Source organism: Aspergillus fumigatus, chromosome 2 (assembly GCF_000002655.1).
Source record: "Aspergillus fumigatus Af293 chromosome 2, whole genome shotgun sequence".
NCBI classification, from domain to species: Eukaryota; Fungi; Ascomycota; class Eurotiomycetes; order Eurotiales; family Aspergillaceae; genus Aspergillus; species Aspergillus fumigatus.
The window spans coordinates 3,613,241-3,637,262 of NC_007195.1; the positions used below are offsets into that span (position 1 = coordinate 3,613,241).

At 50.4% G+C, this 24,022-nt stretch overlaps 11 protein-coding genes and 1 non-coding gene across 12 annotated transcripts; 8 read left to right on the plus strand and 4 right to left on the minus strand.

The window, feature by feature from the left end:
* Positions 1 to 455: 455 nt before the first annotated feature.
* AFUA_2G13840 (uncharacterized protein) lies at positions 456 to 782 on the minus strand (the record flags this gene model as incomplete). Its single annotated transcript, XM_750624.2, has 1 exon — positions 456 to 782. One exon carries the CDS (start codon positions 780 to 782, stop codon positions 456 to 458), a length of 327 nt encoding a protein of 108 aa, XP_755717.2.
* Positions 783 to 1,830: 1,048 nt separating this feature from the next.
* AFUA_2G13850 (protein phosphatase regulator GAC1) lies at positions 1,831 to 5,600 on the plus strand. The gene is made up of 3 exons (XM_750625.2): positions 1,831 to 2,084; positions 2,545 to 4,825; positions 4,912 to 5,600. Exons 2-3 carry the CDS (start codon positions 2,706 to 2,708, stop codon positions 5,015 to 5,017), a joined length of 2,226 nt encoding a protein of 741 aa, XP_755718.2. The 5' UTR covers positions 1,831 to 2,084; positions 2,545 to 2,705; the 3' UTR covers positions 5,018 to 5,600.
* An 856-nt stretch (positions 5,601 to 6,456) lies between these two features.
* On the plus strand, positions 6,457 to 6,909 carry AFUA_2G13860 (histone H4; the record flags this gene model as incomplete). Its single annotated transcript, XM_750626.2, has 2 exons — positions 6,457 to 6,583; positions 6,608 to 6,909. 2 exons carry the CDS (start codon positions 6,457 to 6,459, stop codon positions 6,907 to 6,909), a joined length of 429 nt encoding a protein of 142 aa, XP_755719.2.
* A 491-nt stretch (positions 6,910 to 7,400) lies between these two features.
* On the plus strand, positions 7,401 to 9,377 carry AFUA_2G13870 (putative mitochondrial carrier protein). The gene is made up of 3 exons (XM_750627.2): positions 7,401 to 7,596; positions 7,681 to 7,727; positions 7,815 to 9,377. The coding sequence occupies exons 2-3, from the start codon at positions 7,692 to 7,694 to the stop codon at positions 9,225 to 9,227; spliced, it is 1,449 nt and encodes a 482-aa protein (XP_755720.1). The 5' UTR covers positions 7,401 to 7,596; positions 7,681 to 7,691; the 3' UTR covers positions 9,228 to 9,377.
* A 139-nt stretch (positions 9,378 to 9,516) lies between these two features.
* Positions 9,517 to 12,603, plus strand: AFUA_2G13880 (SH3 domain protein; the record flags this gene model as incomplete). The annotated part of the gene is made up of 2 exons (XM_750628.2): positions 9,517 to 9,787; positions 9,880 to 12,603. The coding sequence occupies exons 1-2, from the start codon at positions 9,671 to 9,673 to the stop codon at positions 12,601 to 12,603; spliced, it is 2,841 nt and encodes a 946-aa protein (XP_755721.2). The 5' UTR covers positions 9,517 to 9,670.
* A 388-nt stretch (positions 12,604 to 12,991) lies between these two features.
* anxc3.2 (annexin) lies at positions 12,992 to 14,555 on the minus strand (the record flags this gene model as incomplete). The annotated part of the gene is made up of 2 exons (XM_750629.2): positions 14,376 to 14,555; positions 12,992 to 14,301 (listed from the first exon to the last, which is right to left on the minus strand). The coding sequence occupies exons 1-2, from the start codon at positions 14,404 to 14,406 to the stop codon at positions 12,992 to 12,994; spliced, it is 1,341 nt and encodes a 446-aa protein (XP_755722.1). The 5' UTR covers positions 14,407 to 14,555.
* A 1,194-nt stretch (positions 14,556 to 15,749) lies between these two features.
* AFUA_2G13900 (uncharacterized protein) lies at positions 15,750 to 16,227 on the plus strand (the record flags this gene model as incomplete). The annotated part of the gene is made up of 2 exons (XM_077804196.1): positions 15,750 to 15,924; positions 16,025 to 16,227. 2 exons carry the CDS (start codon positions 15,750 to 15,752, stop codon positions 16,225 to 16,227), a joined length of 378 nt encoding a protein of 125 aa, XP_077660358.1.
* Positions 16,228 to 16,252: 25 nt separating this feature from the next.
* AFUA_2G13910 (EXPERA domain-containing protein) lies at positions 16,253 to 17,425 on the minus strand. Its single transcript, XM_750631.2, has one exon. It carries the CDS (start codon positions 17,177 to 17,179, stop codon positions 16,436 to 16,438), a length of 744 nt encoding a protein of 247 aa, XP_755724.1. The 5' UTR covers positions 17,180 to 17,425; the 3' UTR covers positions 16,253 to 16,435.
* Positions 17,426 to 17,614: 189 nt separating this feature from the next.
* Positions 17,615 to 18,481, plus strand: AFUA_2G13920 (uncharacterized protein). Its single transcript, XM_077804197.1, has 2 exons — positions 17,615 to 18,051; positions 18,140 to 18,481. Exons 1-2 carry the CDS (start codon positions 17,626 to 17,628, stop codon positions 18,161 to 18,163), a joined length of 450 nt encoding a protein of 149 aa, XP_077660359.1. The 5' UTR covers positions 17,615 to 17,625; the 3' UTR covers positions 18,164 to 18,481.
* Positions 18,482 to 18,589: 108 nt separating this feature from the next.
* On the minus strand, positions 18,590 to 18,688 carry tV(CAC)2. Its single transcript has 2 exons — positions 18,652 to 18,688; positions 18,590 to 18,625 (listed from the first exon to the last, which is right to left on the minus strand). It is a non-coding gene (tRNA).
* Positions 18,689 to 19,526: 838 nt separating this feature from the next.
* Positions 19,527 to 20,108, plus strand: AFUA_2G13930 (uncharacterized protein; the record flags this gene model as incomplete). The annotated part of the gene is made up of 2 exons (XM_750633.1): positions 19,527 to 19,753; positions 19,820 to 20,108. The coding sequence occupies 2 exons, from the start codon at positions 19,527 to 19,529 to the stop codon at positions 20,106 to 20,108; spliced, it is 516 nt and encodes a 171-aa protein (XP_755726.1).
* A 1,756-nt stretch (positions 20,109 to 21,864) lies between these two features.
* AFUA_2G13940 (uncharacterized protein) lies at positions 21,865 to 22,416 on the plus strand (the record flags this gene model as incomplete). The annotated part of the gene is made up of 1 exon (XM_750634.2): positions 21,865 to 22,416. One exon carries the CDS (start codon positions 21,865 to 21,867, stop codon positions 22,414 to 22,416), a length of 552 nt encoding a protein of 183 aa, XP_755727.2.
* Between the last annotated feature and the right edge of the window lie 1,606 nt (positions 22,417 to 24,022).

Genomic DNA, 24,022 nt, shown 5'->3' on the forward strand with positions numbered 1-24,022 from the left:
TTGACAAGAGTCAAGAAAGTGGTACCACATATAATTCTTTCTGGCTGTTGGTGATACACATAATTGAACATGCACTCCTCGCTAGAATAGCTTTTTTAAGGGGCCAAAAAAAACATTGATAATACTGTGACCTCTCTCCCTGGCGTCTACTTGTATCCGATATGATCAAAATCTACACTTTATTGTAGGCCGCAGTTTGATTATCAAAGAACGGATATCAAGGACACGACACAACTTTCTCCCTACATTTTTTGATGCACAGTATCTAGACCTCCCGAGGCCACTGGAGAAGGAGCTTCTGCTGTTTGTGGTTGGCGGTGGCGAACGGGAAGGCTGGCGCTAACTCGGGGCTACTTGCTAGCGTTCGACATTTCTTGCTCCTATGGCGAGTGGGGTGGATAACTCCATACTACTAGATAAATACTGCCAGCTTAGTACTGTAGTACATCATCTCATCATCTTCTACGTACTACAGAGTATATCTTCCAAGTACAAGTTACCGAGGAGGTATCACCTATTTCGGACATCTGGGCCTGGGCCAGGGGGACTCCCGAATATGTGGATTTCCAAAATTGACGTTCCTCTGGTGCAGTGCTTCTCTTATCAAACCCTCTTCCTACCAGGATTCCCAAGGATAAGAGAAGAAGGGAAGAAAAAAACACATTGCAGTAACAAATTGACCCCGGATCGAAATTCTTGAGATCGAGATGCGCAGATGCGATCATGGATATCAATCCAGTCAGTTGCCAAAGATAGGATGCTCGTTCCTTGATTTTTGGCATTCCAGTTCCATAGACATACATTGACAGCTACGTATGTATGCAATGGGATGTACATCTACAAAGTGGGCCACGATACTCCGAACATGCAGGACTGACGATCACCTGTCCTCCACCTGCCCTTCACTAAGCCACACATAGACACTTAAAGTACTAAGTACTTACATATTGAGTACACTCAAGAAGAAACGAGACTACCTATGTATTCAGGCATTAACACCATTACCACTTGATTGCTAATTGAGCAATTAACTCATCAGACTTTTATCCTTTTTTGATAAATACCCATGGTTTTGGTGTGATTGTCAAACCACTGAATGTTAGAGCGACCGGGATAGGTAGGTAGCAAAGGGAAAGTCAGAGTCATCCAGTCCTCTTGACACCCGGAGTGCAAGGCTCCCTGATAGATAGCCATGGCTCCACCCATCTAAATGGATTGCATTGACTGGGCCTTCTGGGGATCGTCCCACTGTCCCAGACCGTTCGATCGTTCTTAAAGTTCGCCTGTAATTACCAATAATACCCCATTTTCCCATCATCACCTCATCTGTCGCCCTTTTCCGGGCGCTGCGGCAACTATCAATGTGCAGTAGTGCCTCTATGTACATACTCGGCCGGCTTCTCGCCCTATTCAACGGTCATGGCGGATAGAAAGTTCCCCTCTCTTTAGCACCGTACAATTATAAAGATCAATAAAAGATTCAAAGCAAATCAGAAAGTAAACTAAAGATGCAATACTACTACTCCATATTGTAATCTCAACGCTTAGGACGTCCCCTTAATAAATTTTGCCTCCACATCTATCTCTCCGTTGATTAGTTCTTTGGTTCGCGAGAGGCTCATGTTTTAGATACCGGATTTTTCTGGGTTCTTTCTCTTCTAGACCATAGGTGATAGTCTACATCTAACTCTGAGTACACGGGGGATCTGCTCTTCTTATCAATTGCTGTCATTCCTGTTTATTCTTTTTTTATTAACTCCGTACTGCAGCTCCCTCTTTTCTTGAATTATCACCTATTCTTTTTCTTTTTTCCTTTTTTTTATTTTTTTTGCCTCTCATATACTTCCCTCCCCCTCCATTACCATTCATTCTCTCTCCTGACCTTGCTTAATTCTTGTCCTCTTCCTATCCTCTCACAGTACTGGAGTGTCCGTTATCGGTTTGCGCCTCGTTCGTTTTTCATGGCCCTGTAAAACTTTAAAGTTCCTGTGTTCCTCCCATCTACTTCCAGTTACCTTCCTACGACTTCCGGCCATCCTCTTGTTCACCACTTTTGCCTCCTCGCTAGATGTCGAGTCCACAAGGTATGTACATGCAGCTCGCAACTGTGCAATGTTCAATGCTACACACCCTTCTCGCCAATCTTCTTTTCTTCTTCGCTATCTTCCGGGGGAAAAAAATTAAATGCCGGTTACTCTTTTCTCAAATCTTTTCTTATCCTGATTCCTCTTTTGCGTTACTCAAGGACTTGTACCGTGATACCTTCGTTACCTCTCTTGTCCGGACAGTGACATGACTGCGCTCCAACGCTCCTTCTACTGATAATGCAAACGCCCTTCCACCTCCAATCTGCCCAAATCTTCTGTCAAGTTCCTCCTTTGTCGTCACTGAGTCCGATTAATTGACCACGGCGACAATCTACCCGCTTGACACCGTCATTTGTCTCTGATGTGAGGTTGCACATCAGATAGAAGCCCATTGTCACTGCCCTGCTTTTGTACAGTCTTTGACAAGAGCGACCCTTCCCGACTAACTCTCAGTCAGGTTGTATTTACAGGGGCCGTTTCTTTGAACGACTCATCCTTTGATCCCTTCGTCTGCGGATCAAGGTTGCTCTCTTCAAGCTGTATCTAACACAGCTTGTTTCATTTGGACCTTTCTATCGTCAGCCTGCATCTTGTGTCTAGCCACACAAGTCCGGCCGGATGCCATACACTGCGCCGTTGAAGTCGTCGCCTTCTGCGCAGCACATTGAACACTCTCAACCCATCTCTCACTCTTGTCCCAGCTCACCACCATCGGTCGCCTCGAAAGCTGGGCGTCCGCACCTCCCACGTTCCTACTCATCTACCGCTTATGTTCGCAGGCACAGAAGGAGCCCGTCGAGCAGCAAGTCCTTTGTCTTCCCAGCTGCTGACAATCGTCCTCCTAAAACTAACCATGTCGTCGACGCTCTGGCTAGTGTCCGGCAATCTCCGCCCCCGATAAGCGATGCCATGATCCCTCCAGGGGCCGTGATCTCTCCACCGGAGTCGGCTCCGAATTCAAGTGATGAAGAGTTGACGCATCAGCACCGGGATGCACTGAAACTGGAGGAACTTGAGGCGGCCGTGAGGTCCATTGAGCAGCGAAGGACGCCGTCTCCAGAGAGGGAAGCAGCAGCAGAGAAGTCGTCGTCGAGTACGACACCGCAGGAGTCTTCTCGTACACCACTATCCAAGGAGGCTCGCAAAATCTCACACTCTCGGTCGGTAACCGAAAGCTCCATCTCGCAGAAGAACGAAGAAGCTTTGACAAGCTCACCGGAAGAGAGCGAGAGGGATGATGAGCCCCAGAGAAAGCAGCCTATGGTGCGAAAGAAGTCAGGGGAACTTGTGAGACCCGCCCTTCGCCCTCCGTCGGCGCGGCGGCGGCCGTCTAGCATGCCGGGTACGCCCACCTACGCGAAGGCGGTGCATTTTGACTCTCAACTTGAACACATTCGTCACTTCTTGCAGTTGGACAAGCCACAGGCGGTCAGTGCCAACACGTCTCCTGCGGAGGACTATAACAACGAAAGTGAATTTCCTTTTGAGGCGCCTTCCTTCGAGCGGGAGATTCGACTTTCAAACTTCCCGAAGGATGTCTCCTCTAGAGCTCTTCAAAAGGTGCGGCTCGAACGACTATTCCTATCATCGGACAAGGATACATTGGTTGGCGTGGTGGCGGTTGCCAATCTGGCTTTTCAGAAGCACATTGCCGCTCGCTTTACCTTCGACTACTGGAGGACAGTCTCTGAAGTTACTGCGGAATACAGTGACGATGTCCGTCGGAAGCAAGCTAATGACGGCTACGACCGGTTTACATTCAGCATCAAGCTCACTGACCATGCAAACTTGGAGCAGAAAACCATGTTTGTCTGCGTCCGCTATAGCGTGGCTGGGCAGGAATTTTGGGACAACAATAATTTCATGAATTACCAAGTCAACTTCGTTCGGATCCCCCGGCCACGCCCAGAGCCGCGGAGGCCATCCGCTGCAACCTCGCGCCCAACTCTTCCTCGTAGCAAGAGCTTTGCCGGCGTCAACAGCCGTCCTTCGATGCCTTCCTCGCTCGATGATTTTGATGAGGATATGAACGATTATTTGTCCTTTGGTCGGCCCAAGAAACCCTTGAAAGAGGAATCTTCATCCGAGAATCTGTTGAAGGAGGTTCACAGAATGTCTGCTTCCCGTGAGAAGCAAGCACGGCAAGCGTTCGGAAATCGCTATGATTTTGGGGCCTCCTTGTCCGCCGTCATGCGGACCAAGCCTGCCCATGATCGCACGACTCTGACCGCTCGAGCAAAGTCTGACACTACCAAGTCTGACCCTGTGAACGAAGACCCTGTCCCGCCGGAAGGTCTATATGTCAAGAAGGTCTCCCCAGTTAGCGAGGTCAGCTCACAACTTGCACACTGGGAACACGTCAAGCCTTCGTCCCTCTTGTCCAGCAAACCTCACCATGATTCATCTGTGTACAAAGAACTCGTCGACAAGTTCTGTTTCTATGGATCCACGAAGGGCTCCAATGGCACAAACGACTCACTTAGTAACGGGAAATCGCATCCCGATCCTCCGAGCACATCTAGCACCTCCCCCGCACAATCCTTGTCCCCCCCTCTCTCACCGCGTTCGACAGAGGTCTTGGGCATCGACTATGGGAATAGCTGCTCGTCGTCTGCTAGCCCAGTCAGCTCAAGCCCTCGTGCAGCTTCATCATCACCACCTCATTTCGACTATGCTCATCACTCTCACGTGCAGAGCAACTTCTTAAAAGAGAGCTCGACCCCGGCAGTCATCAGAGGGTGAGTTTGGCTCTTCCATGACTACCGATAAACAAATTGGGTCCATCTTCACCGTCATTGTACCTCTTCTCACGCTATGGTTGAAGGTCGCACAGTACTTTGATACCCACTTGTGAGACGATGTACTCGAGGGATACATTCATCGACCATCCCTCAAACCATCACTTCTCTACCCGATCAGTTGTTTGCTGAATTAGCAGGGGACCTATTGTTGCCATTGCGCATAATAGCCATGGCTTGCTAACCTGATTTTAATACTCATTTTTCCCTCTCCTTTACTCTGGTGTTCAAGTCAAGTATTGAGGCTTTTCCCTTTGCGAAGTACCATAAACCGCGGGGAAGTGCCTTGTACTTGCTTGATTTCCTCTACTCCACGAAGCAATGATTATGGTGGAAAGCAAGTTATGTTTATGCATGATTGCGCTCAGTGTGGTCTTTTTGTTATCAGTCTTGATTTGTTTAATGAGTACGATGATACGAATTTTCTTATCGTTTGTTCCTGCATAGTAGTCTGATAGTCTGCTTGACAGCATTCTATGAGATGAAGCATTTGCAATCAGGAAAAGTTTCCCCACAGTGTACGCTGTTGTTATCGAACATTGCTCAACTTTAGTTGAGTTTCTGCATGGAGTTTGGGGTCTTGCGCTACATTTTGCTGTCTTTACTACGGTTCCTTGGGCGGGTAGCAATGCCTTTCTTTGTATTGTCTGCCACATGTAGGTAGTTCTGGTATGATATGTGGAGGCAACGACAAATCTCAACACATTATACACGGTTATTATTTCTGCTTCAGTGCTTCTCTGTCTTTAGTTTGTAGCCTTGTAGCCCATGCAAAACCGAGCATGTCTACCTTTAGACATGACTAGGACTGGCTGCAGGTTTAGAAGTGGAGTGCTGGAAAGATAGAACCCCAGATCGGCTCGAACCTAGAAGGATTGTTGGGTTTAACTCCCGATTGGATTAACAGGAGTGATTGTAAGACATAGCTTGATCACAACAGACAGAATCCATAATTAGCATTGACTACGTATATCTATACTTTTCTAACGCACAGCTTCCCTTGTAAATAGATACCTTGACGTTGGTGATAAGGTGTGTTGCCAAGCCGCCACGTGATCTTACCCGCCTGATGCGCCCACGTTGCTGGTTCACAGCGGCAAAAAACTGCGCCAGAAACCAACGGCAGAAACATGGGCTTGAAAGCAGCCGTTCATAACGCCCTTTTTTCCATCCTCCACCCGCCAATCATCTCGTCTCATTGCTTTTTAACCCTTCCAGATCAACCCCTGGGCTTAGTCATGCACTGAAACCGCGAAAAATCACGCTGTCGCTTGCTGACCGCCCAGAAGACATATTTAAGAAAACGCCTTCTTCGTCCCTGCTTCTTGACTTGATCTCTTTTCTTCCCTTTTCCTACTACTCAATCCAGCCAGCGACGCGCCACATCTGCCATCAGCTCTGCGGGTCGTTTTCATCAACCTTTTATCTATTTTCTTATCATCTTATCTTTGAATTTTATTTTACAATATGACTGGACGTAAGTACATACTTGATATGCTTCTTTCCCTTCTGTTGCGCTTATCACTCTTGGTTGTCGATGGCTTGCGGTTGAGATGGGTTAACGATGAAACATGGGGTGGATGCACGTGACACCTTGCTACTGTCTCAAGGCCAACGCGTCATCTGTGCAGTACCCTGTATCCATTCATCTCGACACTGATAGCCATTACGCTATCTTTGTCTCTTTTGAAGTTAACAGTGACTAACAATCATGTTCTACAGGCGGCAAAGGAGGCAAGGGTCTTGGCAAGGGTGGTGCCAAGCGTCACCGTAAGATCTTGCGTGACAACATCCAGGGTATTACCAAGCCCGCTATCCGCCGTCTCGCCCGCCGTGGTGGTGTCAAGCGTATCTCCGCCATGATTTACGAGGAGACCCGTGGTGTCCTCAAGTCCTTCCTCGAGTCCGTCATCCGTGATGCCGTCACCTACACTGAACACGCCAAGCGCAAGACCGTTACCTCGCTCGATGTCGTGTATGCTCTCAAGCGTCAGGGCCGGACCCTCTACGGTTTCGGTGGCTAAACGTTCACGCTTTGTTATTCATCATCACATCGAGTCCCGAGTCCCGACTCCAATTTACATGGCTTTCTCCGACCGCTGCTGTGTCTGGTTGAGCATTTGGTGACGGTCGATAGAGGGAAAGCCCGGAGACTTGTATATTGGCTTTATGTGTTCATGCTGTGATGCTTTTCTGGATCTTTGAGGTTTATGTACGGGGTTTCAATGGGGTTTGGAATGGGCTAGTTTGGTCTTGACAATCTTCTGCTGGTTTTATCATATGGGCTTGGAGGACCGGCTGGTTTGGGTCTTCTCTCAACTGCAGTGAATTGTGGATTCCTTGCTTCTTAGAGCTAGTGAATACAATCAATTTCACTGGGATTGAATTGTCCTGATTCTGAAGTCGTAATGTAGTATGCTATCGAAAGGATTCCAGAAAGGTCACATGGTGTAATCTGCGACCGTTGTGTCGTGCACGGACCAACACGTGCGCATGACGTTATCCGCCCTGCTCTCCCTCCGCATGGCTGTTGAACCTCGGTCTTTTGTAAGAGTAATCATGATATGACGGCTCGGACTTGGTGTGGCTGTCATAAATTGGACAGGTCCATCTCCTGTTTTGTTATTGGGAACAGCAGGACCTGACGTTCGTTGACAATCGGGCTTACCTACACAGTGTATGTCCACAATGACATAAGGCTATCACATGTGGTCGGTATTCCTCACGAGCTATCAATTGACTTGCCACCGACTCTGTTCATCTCATCATTAATCAATTGCTGTTCTGTTTCTTAGCCGCTAAAAGCATGTCAGAGTATAAAGTCGCCTACGAGTCTGAACTGGTATGTTTATTTTTGTTGATCTACAAGATCCGGAATGCAGCTCTTTGAATAGCAAGTGAGGATTACTGACTGGGTGGCACTGGGTAGGACTCGTATCAACTGTACTATAGATATGATAATCCACCACCGGAGAAGGACTGGAAGAGAGCTGCACTACGTGGTCCGGCTTTGCCTGCCGTTGGGAATGCAGTCGCGGGGGCCGTGGGAGCGGCTATATCCAACGTTGTCACATACCCGCTCAGTCTGATTGTGACTCGACTACAGACGCAGGCACAACGAAGGACGAAGAAAAAGAACAAGTCGGAATCCGAGGACCTAGACGAGGAGGAAGATGAGGAGTACACCGATGTGCTTGACGCAACACGCAAGATTTATGCCAAAGAGGGCCTGGGGAGTTTCTACACGGGTCTTGCACAAGATACGGTCAAGACAGTTGCGGACTCGTTTCTGTTTTTCCTCGCGTATGGTTTTTTCAGGCAGCGGAGGATCCGGGCTCGGTATGGCGATGGGCGGCGGTCGAAGCATGTCGTCCTTCCGATTCTCGATGAGTTGGCGATCGGTGTGCTGGCCGGCGCATTTGCGAAGCTCTTTACCACGCCACTTGCTAATATCGTGGCGAGGAAGCAGGCGGCGCCTGGGAAAAAAGCTCTTTCGACGAAGGATATCGCTGCGCGGATCAAGACGGAAAAAGGGCTGAGGGGGTTCTGGTCCGGGTATTCCGCGTCGCTCATTCTCACACTGAATCCGTCCATCACTTTCTTCCTGAATGAAGTCTTGAAGTATGCACTTTTGTCTCGGAAAAAGCGGGGAAAACCTTCGCCAGCGACGACTTTCCTTTTAGCTGCCATTAGCAAGTCCGCTGCATCGTCGATCACATACCCGTTTTCCATGGCCAAGACAAGAGCGCAGGTCGATGGCTCGGGGAATAGCGGAAAACCAAGCATTAAGAGCGTCTCCGAGGACGGGATTTCGTTTGCACCTCAAATCATTATGGATGTGCTGGCTATTGCACGCAACGAGGGTGTTTCCGCGCTGTATGCGGGCCTCCCCGGGGAAGTTCTCAAGGGTTTCTTTTCGCATGGCTTTACCATGCTAGCAAAGGATGCCGTCTATTCGCTCATCGTGCAGAGCTATTATCTTCTTCTTATTGTCTTGAGGCGGTATCCTACGCCCGAAGAACTGATTCAACGCGCGCGCGAACAGGCCGAGGAATTCGCTGAAGCCGCCCGAGAGGGTGCGCGAGATCTAGCAGAGAAAGCTAAGGAAGGTGCCGAGGAGATGCTTGAGCACCATCCTGGTCATGTCTCTGTGGATACGGCTTCGACTGCTGGATCTTCCGGTGTGGATGCCTCAACTGGATACCACGTTGGCTCCGATGGGCCGTGGTCTGATACCAACCCGACCGCAGAGTTGGTGAGAGATTATGTGGAGGATGATACGACAGAATGGAAGGGTATGTACCGTTGGTTCTGGGAGAAACAAAAGCATGAACAAGAGTGAGCTTGTTGGCTTGGCTTGTTTGTCGATTTCTTACAATTGCGGTGTACGAGAACGGTGTCCAATGTTTCATGGAATGGATGATGAGCGTAGCATTATCTGAATACATGCCATAAGTAACTTCAACTTAGCATACAATTTGTTGATGGTTTCAAGATTAATGACTCCTTCAGATGAGTTCTAAGAATAGCGTACACTATCCAAGATCTCTCATCCTTCCGTGGCGCCTTGGCTCGCCGAGATCCACGGGACGCACCATCACATCCAGCCCAACTGTTTACTTTCCCCTCGTCAACAATAGCTATCGATCCGCTACCAGTCTCTCTGTATGCTACAGAACTGATCGAGGAGGCCTCCTTCCTCATTTCTCATGTCAAACGAGTCTCGCGGGGGTCCTGGATTGCAGGACCTCGAGAAAGAACTGACTTGCTCGGTATGTACTTTGCATGATCATGTTGCTTCTTGCGTCATTTGATCGGGATCTCATCGCCGGGTGGGATGGGATTCGCACGAGGACCACAACGTCAAACACCTCTCCTTCAATCGTTAGCCTCGTGTTGGCGGTGGGTAATCTGATAGTATTTGACAGATCAATATGGGAGATCTCAAAATTCCTTACTTGACCTCTCACTGACTGTCCCCGAACAATCTATAGATCTGTACAGAACTGCTCTACCAACCCCTCACCCTCCTAAACTGCCTACACACCTTCTGCGGTTCGTGCCTGAAAGAATGGTTTGCTGCGCAGGCATCCCGTCGGCGGCCGTCTTCATCCATCCCACAATTCACCTGCCCAGCCTGTCGGGCCGTAGTGCGCGACACACGACCCAATGCCACCGTTACGACGCTGTTGGACATGGTCCTCGCAGCCAACCCTGAGCGCGTCAAGTCAGCCGAGGAGAAGGAGGAGGTTGCGCAGAGATACAAGCATGGAGAGTCGGTGTTTCCTGTGCTTTCGTCTTCGGGCCAGGATGGTACGGCGTCCGACGTCGAAGATCGACGGTTGCTGGAGGAGGTTCGTGAATTGAGTTTGCGAGAGAGCAGGGCGGGTACAGGACAATCTTCAAGAAGCAGGCAAGCCGAGAGCGTCGACGCTGATGGACGGAGAGCGGACGGTCGCTCAAGACGACGGCGTGAGGAGGAGCGTGTACTGCGGCGACAGCCTGGGGCCCGTACGGAGGATAACTCGGAGAGAACGAGGCGGATCGAGCATCAGTCCAGTCTGCGATCACTGCTCAGCTTTTCTGATACCGAAACGATGGAAGAGGAGATCTTGCGACAGATCATCGAAGACGGACTGCTGAATGGTATCGACCTGGATAATCTTGGGCCGGCGCAGGAAGAGGAACTGACTGAGCGCATCGCCGATGCTTATCGGCGAAGACACATGCGACGGCCGCGCTCACGGCAGAGACAAGAGGCGGATGAGGAACCACAAGCGTCGCCGCGACCGCGTGCAAGATCACAATCTGTGCAGAGACCACCGGCGTCGCCCACTCCACAACCATCCTCAAGGAATCCACCTGTGTCAAGGCCATATCTGCTGGAGCCACTTGTCTCGCGCTCGGAGGGGTTTAATCATCAGCGACGTCTTTCGGATCAGGGGACTCGGAGGAGGAGGACGTCGCCGGCTCCTGTCAATGCGGCGTCCACATCGGAAGACGCCTTGCGACCTGCTGCGAGATCGTCCAGCGATATAGCTTCGGATCGCCCTCGTCCTTCTCAGTCCTCTCGAGCTCGCGCGGCCGAATTGTCGACTGCTCCGAGGCCCCGACCGGCAACAGCGTCGGAGCAGAATGTCCCGAATATATTCACCCCAGAAGCCAGGAACCGCGATCTTCGACAACCTGTCTCAGGCAGACCACTCAATTTCTCGCCTGCGTCGGTAGCTTCACCGAGCACACCCAATCATTCTTTTTCTGCGCGCTTAGAACATACCACAGCTGGATCACCTGTCTGTAGTTCTCCACCGGCCGTAGGCAGTCCTGCTAACCCACGCTCTCGACCTTCCTCTTCTCGATCCCACGCCACCCAACGTCCTTCAGCAACATTCACCGAACCTTCCATCTCTTGCGACCGGTGTGGCAAGCAGAATATCCAATATGAGCTTCACAAAAAGTGTCTACAATGCAAAGATGGAAACTTCCACATATGCTTGCGGTGCTATCGTCTCGGCCGCGGCTGTTTGCAATGGGCGGGTTTTGGTCCTTCTGCAGAAGTTAATTTTGACAGAATGCTTGCCTCCTCGACCGGCCAGCCTATGCCATCCCCCGGGATAGCGCATGTTTTACAGTTTTCCAGATATTTGCGGCCCGCTGAAAATGTCCATCGCACAAGTAGCGGAACAGAATTGACTAGCGACGATCCAGCCCAGAGGTTACAAACAGGACTCTTCTGTGACATCTGCCACGCTGTGGCGAACAAGTGCTACTGGAAATGCAACGATTGCAATCAGGGGGACTGGGGCTTCTGCAATAAATGTGTTAATCGAGGACGATGCTGCACGCACGCCCTTCTACCTGTCTGTCGACTTGCGCCTGGGGATCGCTCAAGCGCACCAGTACCGGCTGGTAGTGACCTGACTGATGGGCCTAGCCATCCATCAGCTCCTCCTACTACCGCCGATACCGGGAACGAAATATACAGGATCCTCTCTTTCTCAACCAAGTGTGACATCTGTACATACCCCATCCCAGCGTCAGCCACGAGGTTCCACTGTCTTGAATGCAATGAAGGTGACTACGACGTCTGCGCAAACTGCTACCTCAAACTCGTCGCCACAGGCAAAATCAGCAAGGAAAACGGTCACAATGGTTGGCGCCGTTGTGTCAGGGGCCACCGCATGGTTGTTGTCGGCTTCGAAGACCACAATGAAGGCCAAAGAAGGGTCGTCGTGCGCGACCTCGTGGGCGGCCGCGCCCTGAAAGACGAACACGCAGCCGCCGTCCCAACCCCTGAAGTCGGAACCGGCGACTGGAGCTGGAAGGAAGGGTCTGAGCGGCGGAAGAAGGCCTCTCGCGTGCGAACCTCCTGGGCAGCCGCCAGCAATGATCGCAGCAACTCCTTCCCAATGTCTGCCCCTGGTGGCAGCGGATCAGGCTCGGGCTCAGGCCCCAGTTCCGAAACAGCCACACCTACCAGTTCCCATTCACCACCGTTCCTGCGCCGCTTCCCACCGGACGGTGGCATTGGCCTCATCGTTCATGCGCTCTGGTCGTGGTATCCCGAGGACGATGTCCAGGATGAACTGATGTTCCCACGCGGGGCGGAGATTACGGAGGTTGAGAACATCAACGACGATTGGTTTTGGGGCTGCTATGCTGGTCAGACGGGACTGTTTCCCGGATCGCATGTTACTGTTGTTGGGGAGATCGTCTAGTTTGCCAATTTTGTCATGAAAATGGCCTGCATGAATTGCTTATTCGAGTATTGCATGGGATACGACTTACGATTGATGTGTGATGTATAATGTGAACATAATGCGACAGAAACAGGAGATTTATGCGAGCAAATGCATTTCATCGAGTTGTATTTCATAGGTTTTCTCTAGCTAGGACTATCTCCATTTGAGCAACGACCCAGTTGCTCAATCATATTGTGTTTCAATCATGGCGGGCCTGTACCCGCCAAAACACATCAAGCCATAAAACGTATCATCGTGGTATCACAGCAAAGAAGTAAGCCAGCATGGTATGGCAACGAAAGCAAGAAACCACCCAGTAATAAAGGTTAGAACGACATGGAAAGAATCGAAGAAGAAATCATAATCACTCGAGCAGCGCAACCATTAACTTCTGGTAATCCCCGCTAGTTTCTCCGCGGACTCTGGCGATGAGATCCCTCTTGTACCGATGGTGGTACGCGCGCTTGACTTGGTCGAGATGCTGTCTGTTCCAGTGTAAGCGCACGACCCGAGTAACCAGTTTCTCGTCCTTGGTGCCCATCCCCTTCATGCAGTCCTCGAGCAGGTCCGCGTCCCGCATGGCCGGGTCCAGCGCGGTGCGGAGCATATGCAGCAGGGCGTCTTTCATATGCCCGGAGAACTCCTTCTCGATGTGGCTCTCCAGCGACGAGTTGTACCGAGCGCCGAAAGCCTGGCTGATGGCGCGGAGCTCCGGATCCGACGCGCGGGCGAAGATGCCGCAGACTTCGTCGACGTTGTTGACGACGCGGCCGCTGGTTGCGGCGTGGATGGCGCGGGCTTCCTGCTCGATGAGCTGGGGGTTGATCGGGTAAGAGGGTTCGTGGCGTTCTGCGCGGAGGACGAGGGAGAAGAGGGAGCGGGTTTTGAAGGAGAGGTCGGCTTCGACGTCCTTTTGGAGGGATCGGTGGAATGTGTGCTCGTAGGCGGCCTTGATGGCGTTGAGATCGGCGTTTGAGCGGCCCAGGACGACATCGTTCAAGAGCCATTCCTTTGTGCCGAGGCCTTGGACTGCTTCGCGGAGGGACTGCACGTCGTGAAGGAGCGGTCCGTCGATGATGGCGAGCAGGCCCTGGCGGAAGTAGCTGCTTGTTTCGGACTTGACGTCCTTGTAGAGGTCCCGGTGGTGATGGTTGGTGTAGGTGGACCGAACGGCGGCCATTTGCAGGGGGTCGAGTTTAGACAGTACTTGGATGAGCATCTTCTCGTCAGTACCGAACCCTTTCATCGCTTTGCGGAGGAGGTCTGCTTCACGGCGGAAGTCGCCCGGTGCCATTTGGCCAGGAACATAACCCAGAGAAGGCATGGCGGGTGGGCCTTGGAACTGTTGCGGTGGTGGTGTGGGATAGCCGCTCCCTCCTACCGGTGGGGCGCCATAGGGTCCGGGTTGGGGATACCCGCCCGCAGGTGGAGGGTATCCAGGACCGCCTTGTGGAGGGTACGGATGTTGCGAAGGAGCGCCATATGGAGGCTGAGGCGGCGGCGAATGGGGATATCCTGGTCCGGGAGCCGGAGGATATCCGCCTGGCGACGGGGCAGGCGGGGGTGGTCGATTATAGTGGCCCTGAGGAAGGGGAAAACCACCGTAACCCGATTGTTGGGGGTAAGGCGGTTGTGAAAAGCCTTGAGGAGCCCCGTACTGAGGGTAGGGGGGTTCTGCAGAGGAGTCAGTCAGTCTATCCAGTTATAATAGGCAGCAGAATTCTAATAGGCATGCGGGGGGGGCATACGATTTGGTGGGGGATATTGGTTGTATGACATAGTCGGATTCCTTTCAGTTTGTGGACTGTATATCAAGGATCCTAAAGATTTGACAAGGAGAGGATATAATCAAAAGTAGCGAGAATCAGGGACAATGGTCAACTTATATGATGAAATTAGTTCCTGTCTACGGGGTACATCGTCGTCATATGTCGGCTGTGCTCTTGGAATTTGCCTGAGATCCATGGCACCAAGGCAGTAAGTGATGTGGCGCAGGCAAGGCTGAGGCGCTTAGTCAAGTGGGCCGCTCCACAAACCGGCCACATAGGGCTGAATCTCTACGGAGCACAGATAGAGATTTCCTTGGCTGTTCGATTATCTCTCCAGAGGGGCAATAGATATCTATTCAGATGAACACGAAGTCATCTGTTTGCGATGGTCAACTCCCCAATCCCCTAATACATGAGATGCGGGGAGAACAGTTCGTTCCTTCCAGGTCCCAGCCGTCGACCAGGGCCACACCGGAGCGATCTCAGAGTCCGCCTTGTATTGTCGTTTGACAAAATCTTGGGAGATGTTCGTTTGCGCGTACAGTAGGTAGAAATCAGAGTCCATGAGGAATACCACGAGGGAGGTTTGTGAATGATGCGCCGGCAATCAATAACGTTACTACTGGCCCTTGGAGGACTTATTACAGGCTACAGCCAGATGATAACTCGTGATTTGATATGTAGCCTCAGGCATAACCCACCCTCTAAGGCTTCCAATATTGGTGTCCTACAAATGGGAAAGGTAAATAGAACTTGCCTTCTGGGGTGCTTCACCCGTTGCTCTTCGGTTACTTCGACTCCGCCTCTGCAATCAAATATCTCCGTGGCTGCGATTGCTTACCAGGGTCGAACTAAGCCTCAAGAGAGTCCCAAATTCTTATCTGATTCAAGCATGAGCGCCATGGGTCAGACTAGGCAAGTAGCTCTTCATGTCGCATATGGTATTGTTGTAAATATATCGGTCTCGAAATCCTCTGCTCTCTTTCCTGCGGAGTAACCATGAGCCAAACTGCCGGGCCCTAAAATCTACTATCAATATAACTGATGCGCATGGTACTCTCAGAGGTCCGTCGGTCTCGTCTATTCAGTCTATTAGCTATGGCAGACAGCGCAGCTGAGCTGTACAGAAGGCGATGGGCGTGAAAGATAACCACCATAGATAACCACCATTCCAAGTTCAATCATTAATGAGCTGTTCCTCGAGTTTCTTACTAGCAGAAATCCCTCTACTTTCTGCCATGATCCATCCACGATGCTCTGTCCCCTTGATCGTCTCTTCGGCCCCCGGGTAGACGAGCGCTGTCGAGGCTTGGACTTCACCTCGCTCTTCGAGGAACTGGTCTTGGGATGTAAATGTCCCTCTGGGAGCGGATCCACACGCTGGGCGGCCTCACCGCCGAACTCAGGGAAACAGACTGGTCCACGGGTGAGCAGCAGTTACACTGTCTGAGGCAGGTGCTGCTCCGCAGAAGCCGGACCCTGTTGCTGGACGAGGCCACCAGCAGGTTTGGTGCCCATCCCATCTCTGGTCGTTTTAGACTTGACTGCTGACGGGTCTGTCTGTATGGACGCAGTCACCGCAACGTCAATGCGGCATCTCTTAGAGGTCGGATGTGAGGGATGCACAGTGCTTGCCGTCATGCCTCAGCTCCAGCACGTCGAACGGTATGACCTGATGGTGCTGGTGGATGAGGGCAGAATTGTAGAGTTGGAATCGCCCGCGGCGTTGCTTGCACGAGACTCCGAATTTGAGATTATACCATGCTCAGGGAAGCGCCTAGCGAGCTCTTTGCAGATCGCAGGTTGCGCCTGGGACCTACAGCCTACATAAAACCCGCCATATACAGATGTATCGACGTTTGATCAACATTGAACGTCTCATTAAGAACTAGGGGTGAGTCTCCACTGCGACCCTAAACCATGGATGAGGAACTCCATCTGGATATATGCAACCAAACAGGCATCAAAATTATGTGCTTCGTCTCATTGCTGTTCATGTACTCTATTTCCGCGCATTTGTCCAAGATCAAAGCAGTTGTTCACCTGGTCTTCCGGCCCTCATCGGCCTTCTCTGCCGTCACAAAAGCTGCTCGCAGCTCTTTGCCAGCCTCCCAGAGCACCCAGAGCGGAATCCACACCCACAAGGTGTTAAAGAAGAAGAGGTAAAACCAGAGGTACACAGGATTACTGGTATCCAATTGGGGACTTCCCGTCAACCATTCCGGCGCAAATGTCATAAAACCCCCGTACAGCTCAGCTGTCGCTAGGGCGGGCGCAACCAGCCACAATCTCGCCTTAGCTGCGCCCTTTGCCGATGCAGTTGACCGGCTGCTCGATGCTTTCCAAAGCAAGTAGCACACATACGCGGCCGCCGGGCCGCCAAAAAATACAGTCAACAGCTCAATAGAAATGGTAGGAGCGTCTGCGACGGCCCAGCGACGGTCTGCTTTTGCGTATTCCTGCCATAGTCGAGCACTTGGGCCTGTTCCGTAGGCTGCGCCGTATACGCGGTCCTTGTGGCCTAAGAAGTATGGCTCTTTGCTAACGCCGGCCGGGAGCGTGGCGTAGCTGTAGAAGCACTCGTATAGGAACGATCCTTCGATGAAGATGTGGGTTAGGGCATCGTAGGCGTGCCAATAGAAGAGTATTCGGTTGCGCGTTTGGGAAGATGGTATCAGTGCCCCACCAAGCAAGTAGGCGATAGGCATGAACGATAGGGTAAAGCCGATACAGAGTAACGTTGGGACATCGAGGGTGAACGGAATGGTAGAAGACATGGCCATCGTCTGTAACTATAGGTCTCTTTGAGGCAAAGTAGGTTGCAGAAGGAAATAAGTGCAGTCTGTAGATTAACGGACGGTATTTCAGGTGAGCAGAGCTCTTTTTTGAAGGATCACATTGAGATCGTCCAGTCTGTGACAGATGGATTGAAGAGAGTGTCTAGTGAAAACAATTCAACAAACCCCTGATTTTGAAACACTAAGTTGGAACTCTGAAGTGGATGCCTTAGGCATAATTAATAGGGAAATTGCCTCCACATCCTTTGTTGATCTTGCACTATTCGCACCATGATAGTATGTACTCTAGTTAACCCCGGGGATTTTGTTAGTATAATGGGCCTTGCAGGGATTTGAATCAATCTAGTATCCATTACCGCCTTCCTAATTGATACTATATGAAGCCAATAAGACCTCCTATCTTTGTGAACCTAGTGAGCAATCAACACCGCATGCCTATCCCCGAAGCTAGTAGTCCCCGTCAGCAGGCAGCTGAGCAGAGGGGTAACAACTCTATACGCCTTAGCCGTGATGATCGAATCCGTGTCCTTACCCTCCGAGAAGCTGGCTTTACCTATCAACAGATTGCAGATCAGCTTCAAATCACGCATCGCCAGGTTCAGTATACCTGCCAAAGCCAGCAAACAACACCGAGGAAGGCTCCTGGGCAGCCGCCAAAGCTCTCTGAGGAAGATATTGATAATATTATAACATTTATCTCTTCCTCGAAGCGAAATCGGGGCTTACCTTTCTATAAAATCTGTCAAGAACTTGATCTACCCGTCGGACCATCTGCTCTTGCTCGTGCATTAAAGAAACGAGGTTATACTCACCGTATTGCCTCTCAAAGACCTCCATTATCTGACCAGAATAAGCATGTACGTCTTGCCTGGGCATTAGAGCATGTGAACTAGACAACAGACTGAATTGGGATTCTTTGGTCTAACAAGACGTGGGTTACATCAGGCTTCCTTAAATAAATCTACGTGACTAGGAAGTCCATTGAAGAGCTAGAGGAGACATGTCTTTGTACCTCCTCCTAAAAGACGCGGATGGATGTTTTGGGGCTCATTTCATAGTTCTACTAAAGGGCTATATCTATTCTAGGAGAAGGGATGACGTACAATCAACGCGGAACAAGAATTTCATTGAGGCAGTTCGGGATTAGATGAAGGACTGGATCCAAGAGAAATATCCGGACGATCACTAAGATAGTTCGAGCTGCCTGGGATGTTATCCCCGAGGGTTTCCTTAGGGATCTAATTAAATCTATGCCAGTTGCGGCATGTTCGTACCAGATGATTCTTCAGGAACGTCCATGAACTGATTAATGCTTTAGCCCAATGGGATTGTACCTTCAGTTCATCAGTCCTAGCGAAATTAATCCCAGTGCTTGATCACAAATTATAAAAAAACTAGTCACGCCCGGGATCGAACCGGGAACCTTCTCGGTATCCTTTAAGGAGCTCACTTTTAATTGTGAACGAGAAATCATAACCATTAGACCACGTGACTGTTGCTTGTTGGAAACCTTCCCATCAATGTCATTCATAAGCAAATTTGCTTGAGATGAAACATGATTGCTTCCAGTCAAGAAATTCATTATGTTGAAATTGGAAACTACCACATGTCACGAGATGGAACGACTCTCCTCGCGTCCATCACCGTGACTGTGATACGCCTGCGGTCGCGAGTCCGGAATGGATCTAGGACACATCCAGCAAGCTGGCCTATCAACTATTGACATAGGCCCGGAGAATCGGTCACAACATCTCATGATGTCACCGATCTTGAAAGCTGCATCTGTCTTGAATATCGTTCGCAGTCGGATAGTCGCCTGCCACTCAGACGTTGCTCAGTACGCCACAGATGATCGCCTGTTACCCCAGATCCGGGCCCTGCTGCCTACCCGTTCCGTGACTCAATTCGGGGCCCCTCTGCGCCCTGTGATCACGAATGGAGATTTGCCCTGACAGTATGAACAGTCATAGAGGTTGCCCGGGCTAGGGTATACTGGTTTTGTGTTCACTCTAAATTAGTCACCGGGTCGACTTTCTGCTCACGCCTTCCGACGCGTGCACCGTCCACGTGGTGGCCTCATAATCAGGTCCAAAGGGCGGAGCTCTTTAAATGCAGAGATGCGGGTAGGCTGAAGTCTGAAGATAGAAATCTGGCCATTTTGCTTCTGCGATATTATTGGGAGAATCCGGATGGCGATATTTTGTCTCTCGTTAAGGAGGAAGTAGAGATACTTGGTCCATGTCTCATTTCTCTGCCATATATTCTGCATAGGGAGCATAGCTGTTATCGTTGTACAAAGAAAGAAGGTCTTTATTTACTCTGGTTTTTTAACATGCCTCATCTGCATCACCATCGAAGACGTCACTCCTGGCCTTTTGGCAGTCCAGCCGCGCAGCTGCGCGAAAGAAAAATCGCCCGGAACTCCAGCGCACTAGGTCCATCGACGCTCGCGGAGCTCGAAGAACACTACTTGGCACCCATCGTCTCCGAAGATCTACCGGAAGATGATGCTGCATCTGCCGGAATTGTGCGGACGAAGACGATGCGGTCCCACCGATGGTTTGCTTCGAAGCACGCCGACCGGCATCATATGTCCTCGCATAGAAGTGCTACGACGAGCGGTAGCACAGTCTCGCTACGACAGATGATCCGTCCGCCTCTTGATAAGGCTCGATCGCTGTTTGTTTTGCCTACAACTACTTCAGCTGGGAAACAGGTCGTGGTCTCCGTTTGGGTGCCTCAAGCGGCTGAGACACAACCAGCTTATACGTTCGCTGATCGGGGGAGAAAAACAACAACCACTGACGATTCTGATTACTTAACGGCTGAGAGGAATCATCGAAGGTGTCATTCGGAGCAGCCGCGGTCATGGAGGGCGCCGAGCGCGAGTCTCTGGACACTTTTGGAGGAGTGATTGCGGAGGCTACATGCTCCTGGCGTTTGGTGCAGTTGCTTCTTTAATTCTTCATAGTCCATCTGCGGTCTGATCCTGGTTGCGACGGACATATTGAACAATTGGCCCTTACTCTCACAACCACAATATAGCGCTTTCTGGAACATGGCAGGCCGGGAATTGCTCTACACTGTTATAGAGCAAACATGCATAGTCCTAATTTATATGAGTTATTGCATTGTTTATCTTAAGGGGATTATATGTTCGCCCTGCTAGGATAATATATGCAGAGTATTGTATGCGTAAGCACTGGCATTGCCTCCGGTGGCTTCAAGTCCTTCAATCACGCCTTGATATCGCCGCAAGACCCAACCATATTCAAAGGCACTTTCGGCACCGCTCTCAGTCCATTAGTGACACATCAAGCGCCAGGCTAGATGTATGTCGTCAATCTCTGGCGGAGATCGAATGAAGCGTATACACAATATCTAACCCAGGTGATCTCAGGCCATAGTCCCTATTAGCGCAATGAGATCTTTTCCTCCCTGAGGCCATGATCGGAACAAATGTGCCGAGGAGAAGCACTCTTGACTGTTTTATCTTGGCAAGCAATCAGGTGATGTCATATGGGTGCAAATCACCGAGTACCGACAGAACCAGAGCCTCAAGTGTGGAGATGTTCATTTCCTTGTTTGCACATCTGTTCTTGGCAGCTGCTCAATCGGCAGGAGGCACAGACTACAGAGTAGTGGCAGCAGTGATCGTGTGTCCTAGCTTCAAGATTTGGTTTATATGCCGCTAATCACTGTCCTTCGGTTGGTTACTCGAGCCTCGAGGAGGTCTGCATAGTCAACCGAGTCAGACTTTGAAACGTGTCAGACAGCCAGACTACTCACTTCAGTCGAGAAAATGTTTCTACCTAGAAGTCACTGAGTCATCCTGGACTAATCCTACACTAACGCATAGGACGCATAGAATAATGGGTATGTTCCTCCCATTCGGCCAGTTGCAATGCAAGAATTATCGTCTCGTGGGGGCCAGATGATGTGATTGGACCACTTGAGTTGCCCGATATCCTTCTCGAAGCACGCTAGAATGACCATACAACCCTGGGCAGGTCTCGGCTGCTTAGGCCTTCTCGGAGGGGTTATTTGACATGTGGGGAAGTGGAAGGGGAATGATGACTGAGAGATGTTCATTCTAGAAGAGGATTCAAACGAAACTCAGTCATTGACAACGGAGTTGTAGGGAAACGTGTCATATCCAAGGTTTTGCACTTCTTATCTTCATCCATTCACGAAAGTCGAATAATTACCAAGTGACACTGTTGTTGATGATTCTGGTCGCTAGGCAGAAGCGGTGAATTTGGCCCTTCTGGGGAATCAATCTGCAGGTGTTGAAATGGTGATTGGCTCTTCGTCAACCTTGTAGGGCAGAGTAGGTGGGGCTAACCGAGAATCTCACCGACTCTGGAAAGTCAGAATCGTTGGCAGCTCTTGATTCGTCAATGGGAGCAGGGACCCAGTGCCCCAGGAAATGTCAGTCCCGTCCTCATGGCTCGATGATTGGATGACCGGGAGGGAGGAGATAGGTAACGGAAGTTGAGTGCCCGGAGTACACCGTCAGTGGATGTCGGTGCTGGAGCTGAAAGACATAAATATAACTATCTGTCCGCCGCTTTGATTAGTCTTTGTTCTCAACTCTTGACCCTCTTCTTCCAAATTCAAAGTCCCAATCCGGGTAAAGACCTTACATACCTTCTGAAATCTTTCTGAACATGAAAGATCAGCACCGTGTTAGTCCCGCAGTAATCGAGCCGAACAATATCGATCGTTCGATTTCTCACACGACCACCGTCTCCTCATCTGACTCCTCTCAAAGCGGCAACGCCACTGACAGTCCCCACCAATCCTCCCATAGACTTTCCTTCCCGTCTGGTGCAAGACTATTTCGCTCTCGTTCAAAGTCGCGCGCAACAATTGGCGCAGAGTTGCCGGTAAACCGTACTCGTCGCTCCACGTCCGACAGCTACGGCGGAACCATTCCTAGAAGCATTCCTACTTCCACTGACAATATTCCTCGACGTTCAACAAGCCCCACCGCAATGTCTCCCATCGAGCCTACCAATCCATCTTCTCCTGGTCTGCAGAAGCGCCACTCGGGATCATACAGCTCCCAGTCCAGAAAGAGCGGCGATGATTATCGTCGCTACAGCGGGACTGTGAACCACTACGGCCGTCATTCTAACGATTGGTTGTTCGGTGGGTTCAGTCTGCGGGACACCGTCCGAGAAGGCGTTGATCGCTTGCGTCATGGGAAAGAGAGCTGAACGTCGCGATCTTCGTATCATTTTTGCCTCTTCTTTGGTCCTCAGCTTGAGACTGGCCTCCAATCAGCGTGTCACGGTTCAACAGCGTCATATACATGACACTCACCGACGGACACTTGAACATACCAGCAGTGAACGGTATCATCTTCGATAAATCATCACTTTCTCGGCATAGTCAGAGCATCGAGGTCAAGCACCGCAAGAAGCTCCATCAATCCGAGGATCTACTCCAGGCACTGCGCGGCATCAGAGATTGGACATCCGGAAAAGAAAAACAGCATGCATCCGCTGTATCCATCTCGGCGTTCCGCCACTCAGTCGACGTGCACTTATGACTGGTCTTGGTTCTGTCTTTATGACTGTGCATACTGCTTTCAATTCTATATTGTCAGCGACCTAGATCTGAAGAAAGTTTGAAATATAGTTACATTGATAATTAGAGCCAGTGCATGGGCCACATACCTCTCTCAGTAAGCCCGACCATCTTGTATCATCTATCACCACTATAAAAGCCAAGATAAAGGTCATAACAACATCAACCATCCCAGCTTTGATCGCGCAGCAGATTTCAGAATAATGTTTCATGAAACAGTAGTCAAGGTCACCACATTCACTTAGGGTTTTGACCTAGGCCGCAACCCTGGCGCCTTTCGTCCTGGTCTACCCCGTAGTTGCCAGTCATACGCAGATTCAGTCAAGGTAGCAGGTCGACAACTTGTTTTACAAACGTACAGAAATTCCAAAAATAGGAGACACATTGAAGGCGAAAATGGGTGAGGTAGTCAACCTTGCGTGAATTAGTTAACTACCAGGTCGTGCTCCGTAAGCAAGTCAACTCTCACCTCTCAGCTCCCCATCAGATCGACCACTAGGCGTGCCCGATCGTCTAGAAATCGCAGGTGACACTCTTCCGGTCGATATTTCGATAATTGCCAAGAACTCGACCCGCATATTGGTATCTTTCTTTTTCAAATTTCTGGTCGTGATTGCTGGGTTCTTGTGCCGGAGCCTCTTCTACTGCAAGCACACGTGGGTGGCCCGTCATTACGTAGTCGGCGACTCCCAAGCCTGAGTCCAAACTCCGCAGCCATAGCTTCGAAGTTTGAAGCTTAAGCATTCATTCACCGCGACGATTTACTGCTGTTCATTACGAGGGTACAGGGTGAAGTCTGATGGATTTAGTGGCTAATACCGTGTGCTATGGCCAATCTATGAATAATAACTATCATTAAAGAGTTAAATAATTATATGTTCGGCAGGACGTCTCAGGGGTGATAACCAAAAAAGGGGGAATCATGGACATTAGACGACCCAAAGGGGAAACTTTGCGAATAAAAAAAATAATAATCAATAAATTTTGAAAACGCAGCAGAACGCCGGAGCCGAAAAATCACGCAATGGCAGTTCTCCAGCAGTACTCCTTGTCCCATAAACAATAATGTGGCCCGCCCTCCCCCCGCACCCCGTCAGGTTCGTGACTAGAAGTGTCCAGCCGTGTAGTCATGATAACCGTTGGATCTATGAAGGGTGATGTAAAAACAAGTCCCTCTATTGAGTGAGAGTGGAGAGACGCTCATGCCGGTCTCTGCCACGCGGCAATGTCAGC

Bases quoted from the DNA above. Each gene is read 5' to 3' on its own strand.
- AFUA_2G13850 (XM_750625.2), top strand. From the start codon at position 2,706: ATGCCATACACTGCGCCGTTGAAGTCGTCGCCTTCTGCGCAGCACATT. The intron at 4,826-4,911 runs GTGAGTTTGGCT...CTATGGTTGAAG, and splicing joins ACCCCGGCAGTCATCAGAGG to GTCGCACAGTACTTTGATAC.
- AFUA_2G13870 (XM_750627.2), top strand. From the start codon at position 7,692: ATGTCAGAGTATAAAGTCGCCTACGAGTCTGAACTG. The intron at 7,728-7,814 runs GTATGTTTATTT...GGCACTGGGTAG, and splicing joins TCGCCTACGAGTCTGAACTG to GACTCGTATCAACTGTACTA.
- AFUA_2G13910 (XM_750631.2), bottom strand. From the start codon at position 17,179: ATGGCCATGTCTTCTACCATTCCGTTCACCCTCGATGTCCCAACGTTA.
- AFUA_2G13920 (XM_077804197.1), top strand. From the start codon at position 17,626: ATGCCTATCCCCGAAGCTAGTAGTCCCCGTCAGCAGGCAGCTGAGCAG. The intron at 18,052-18,139 runs GTACGTCTTGCC...GGGTTACATCAG, and splicing joins TATCTGACCAGAATAAGCAT to GCTTCCTTAAATAAATCTAC.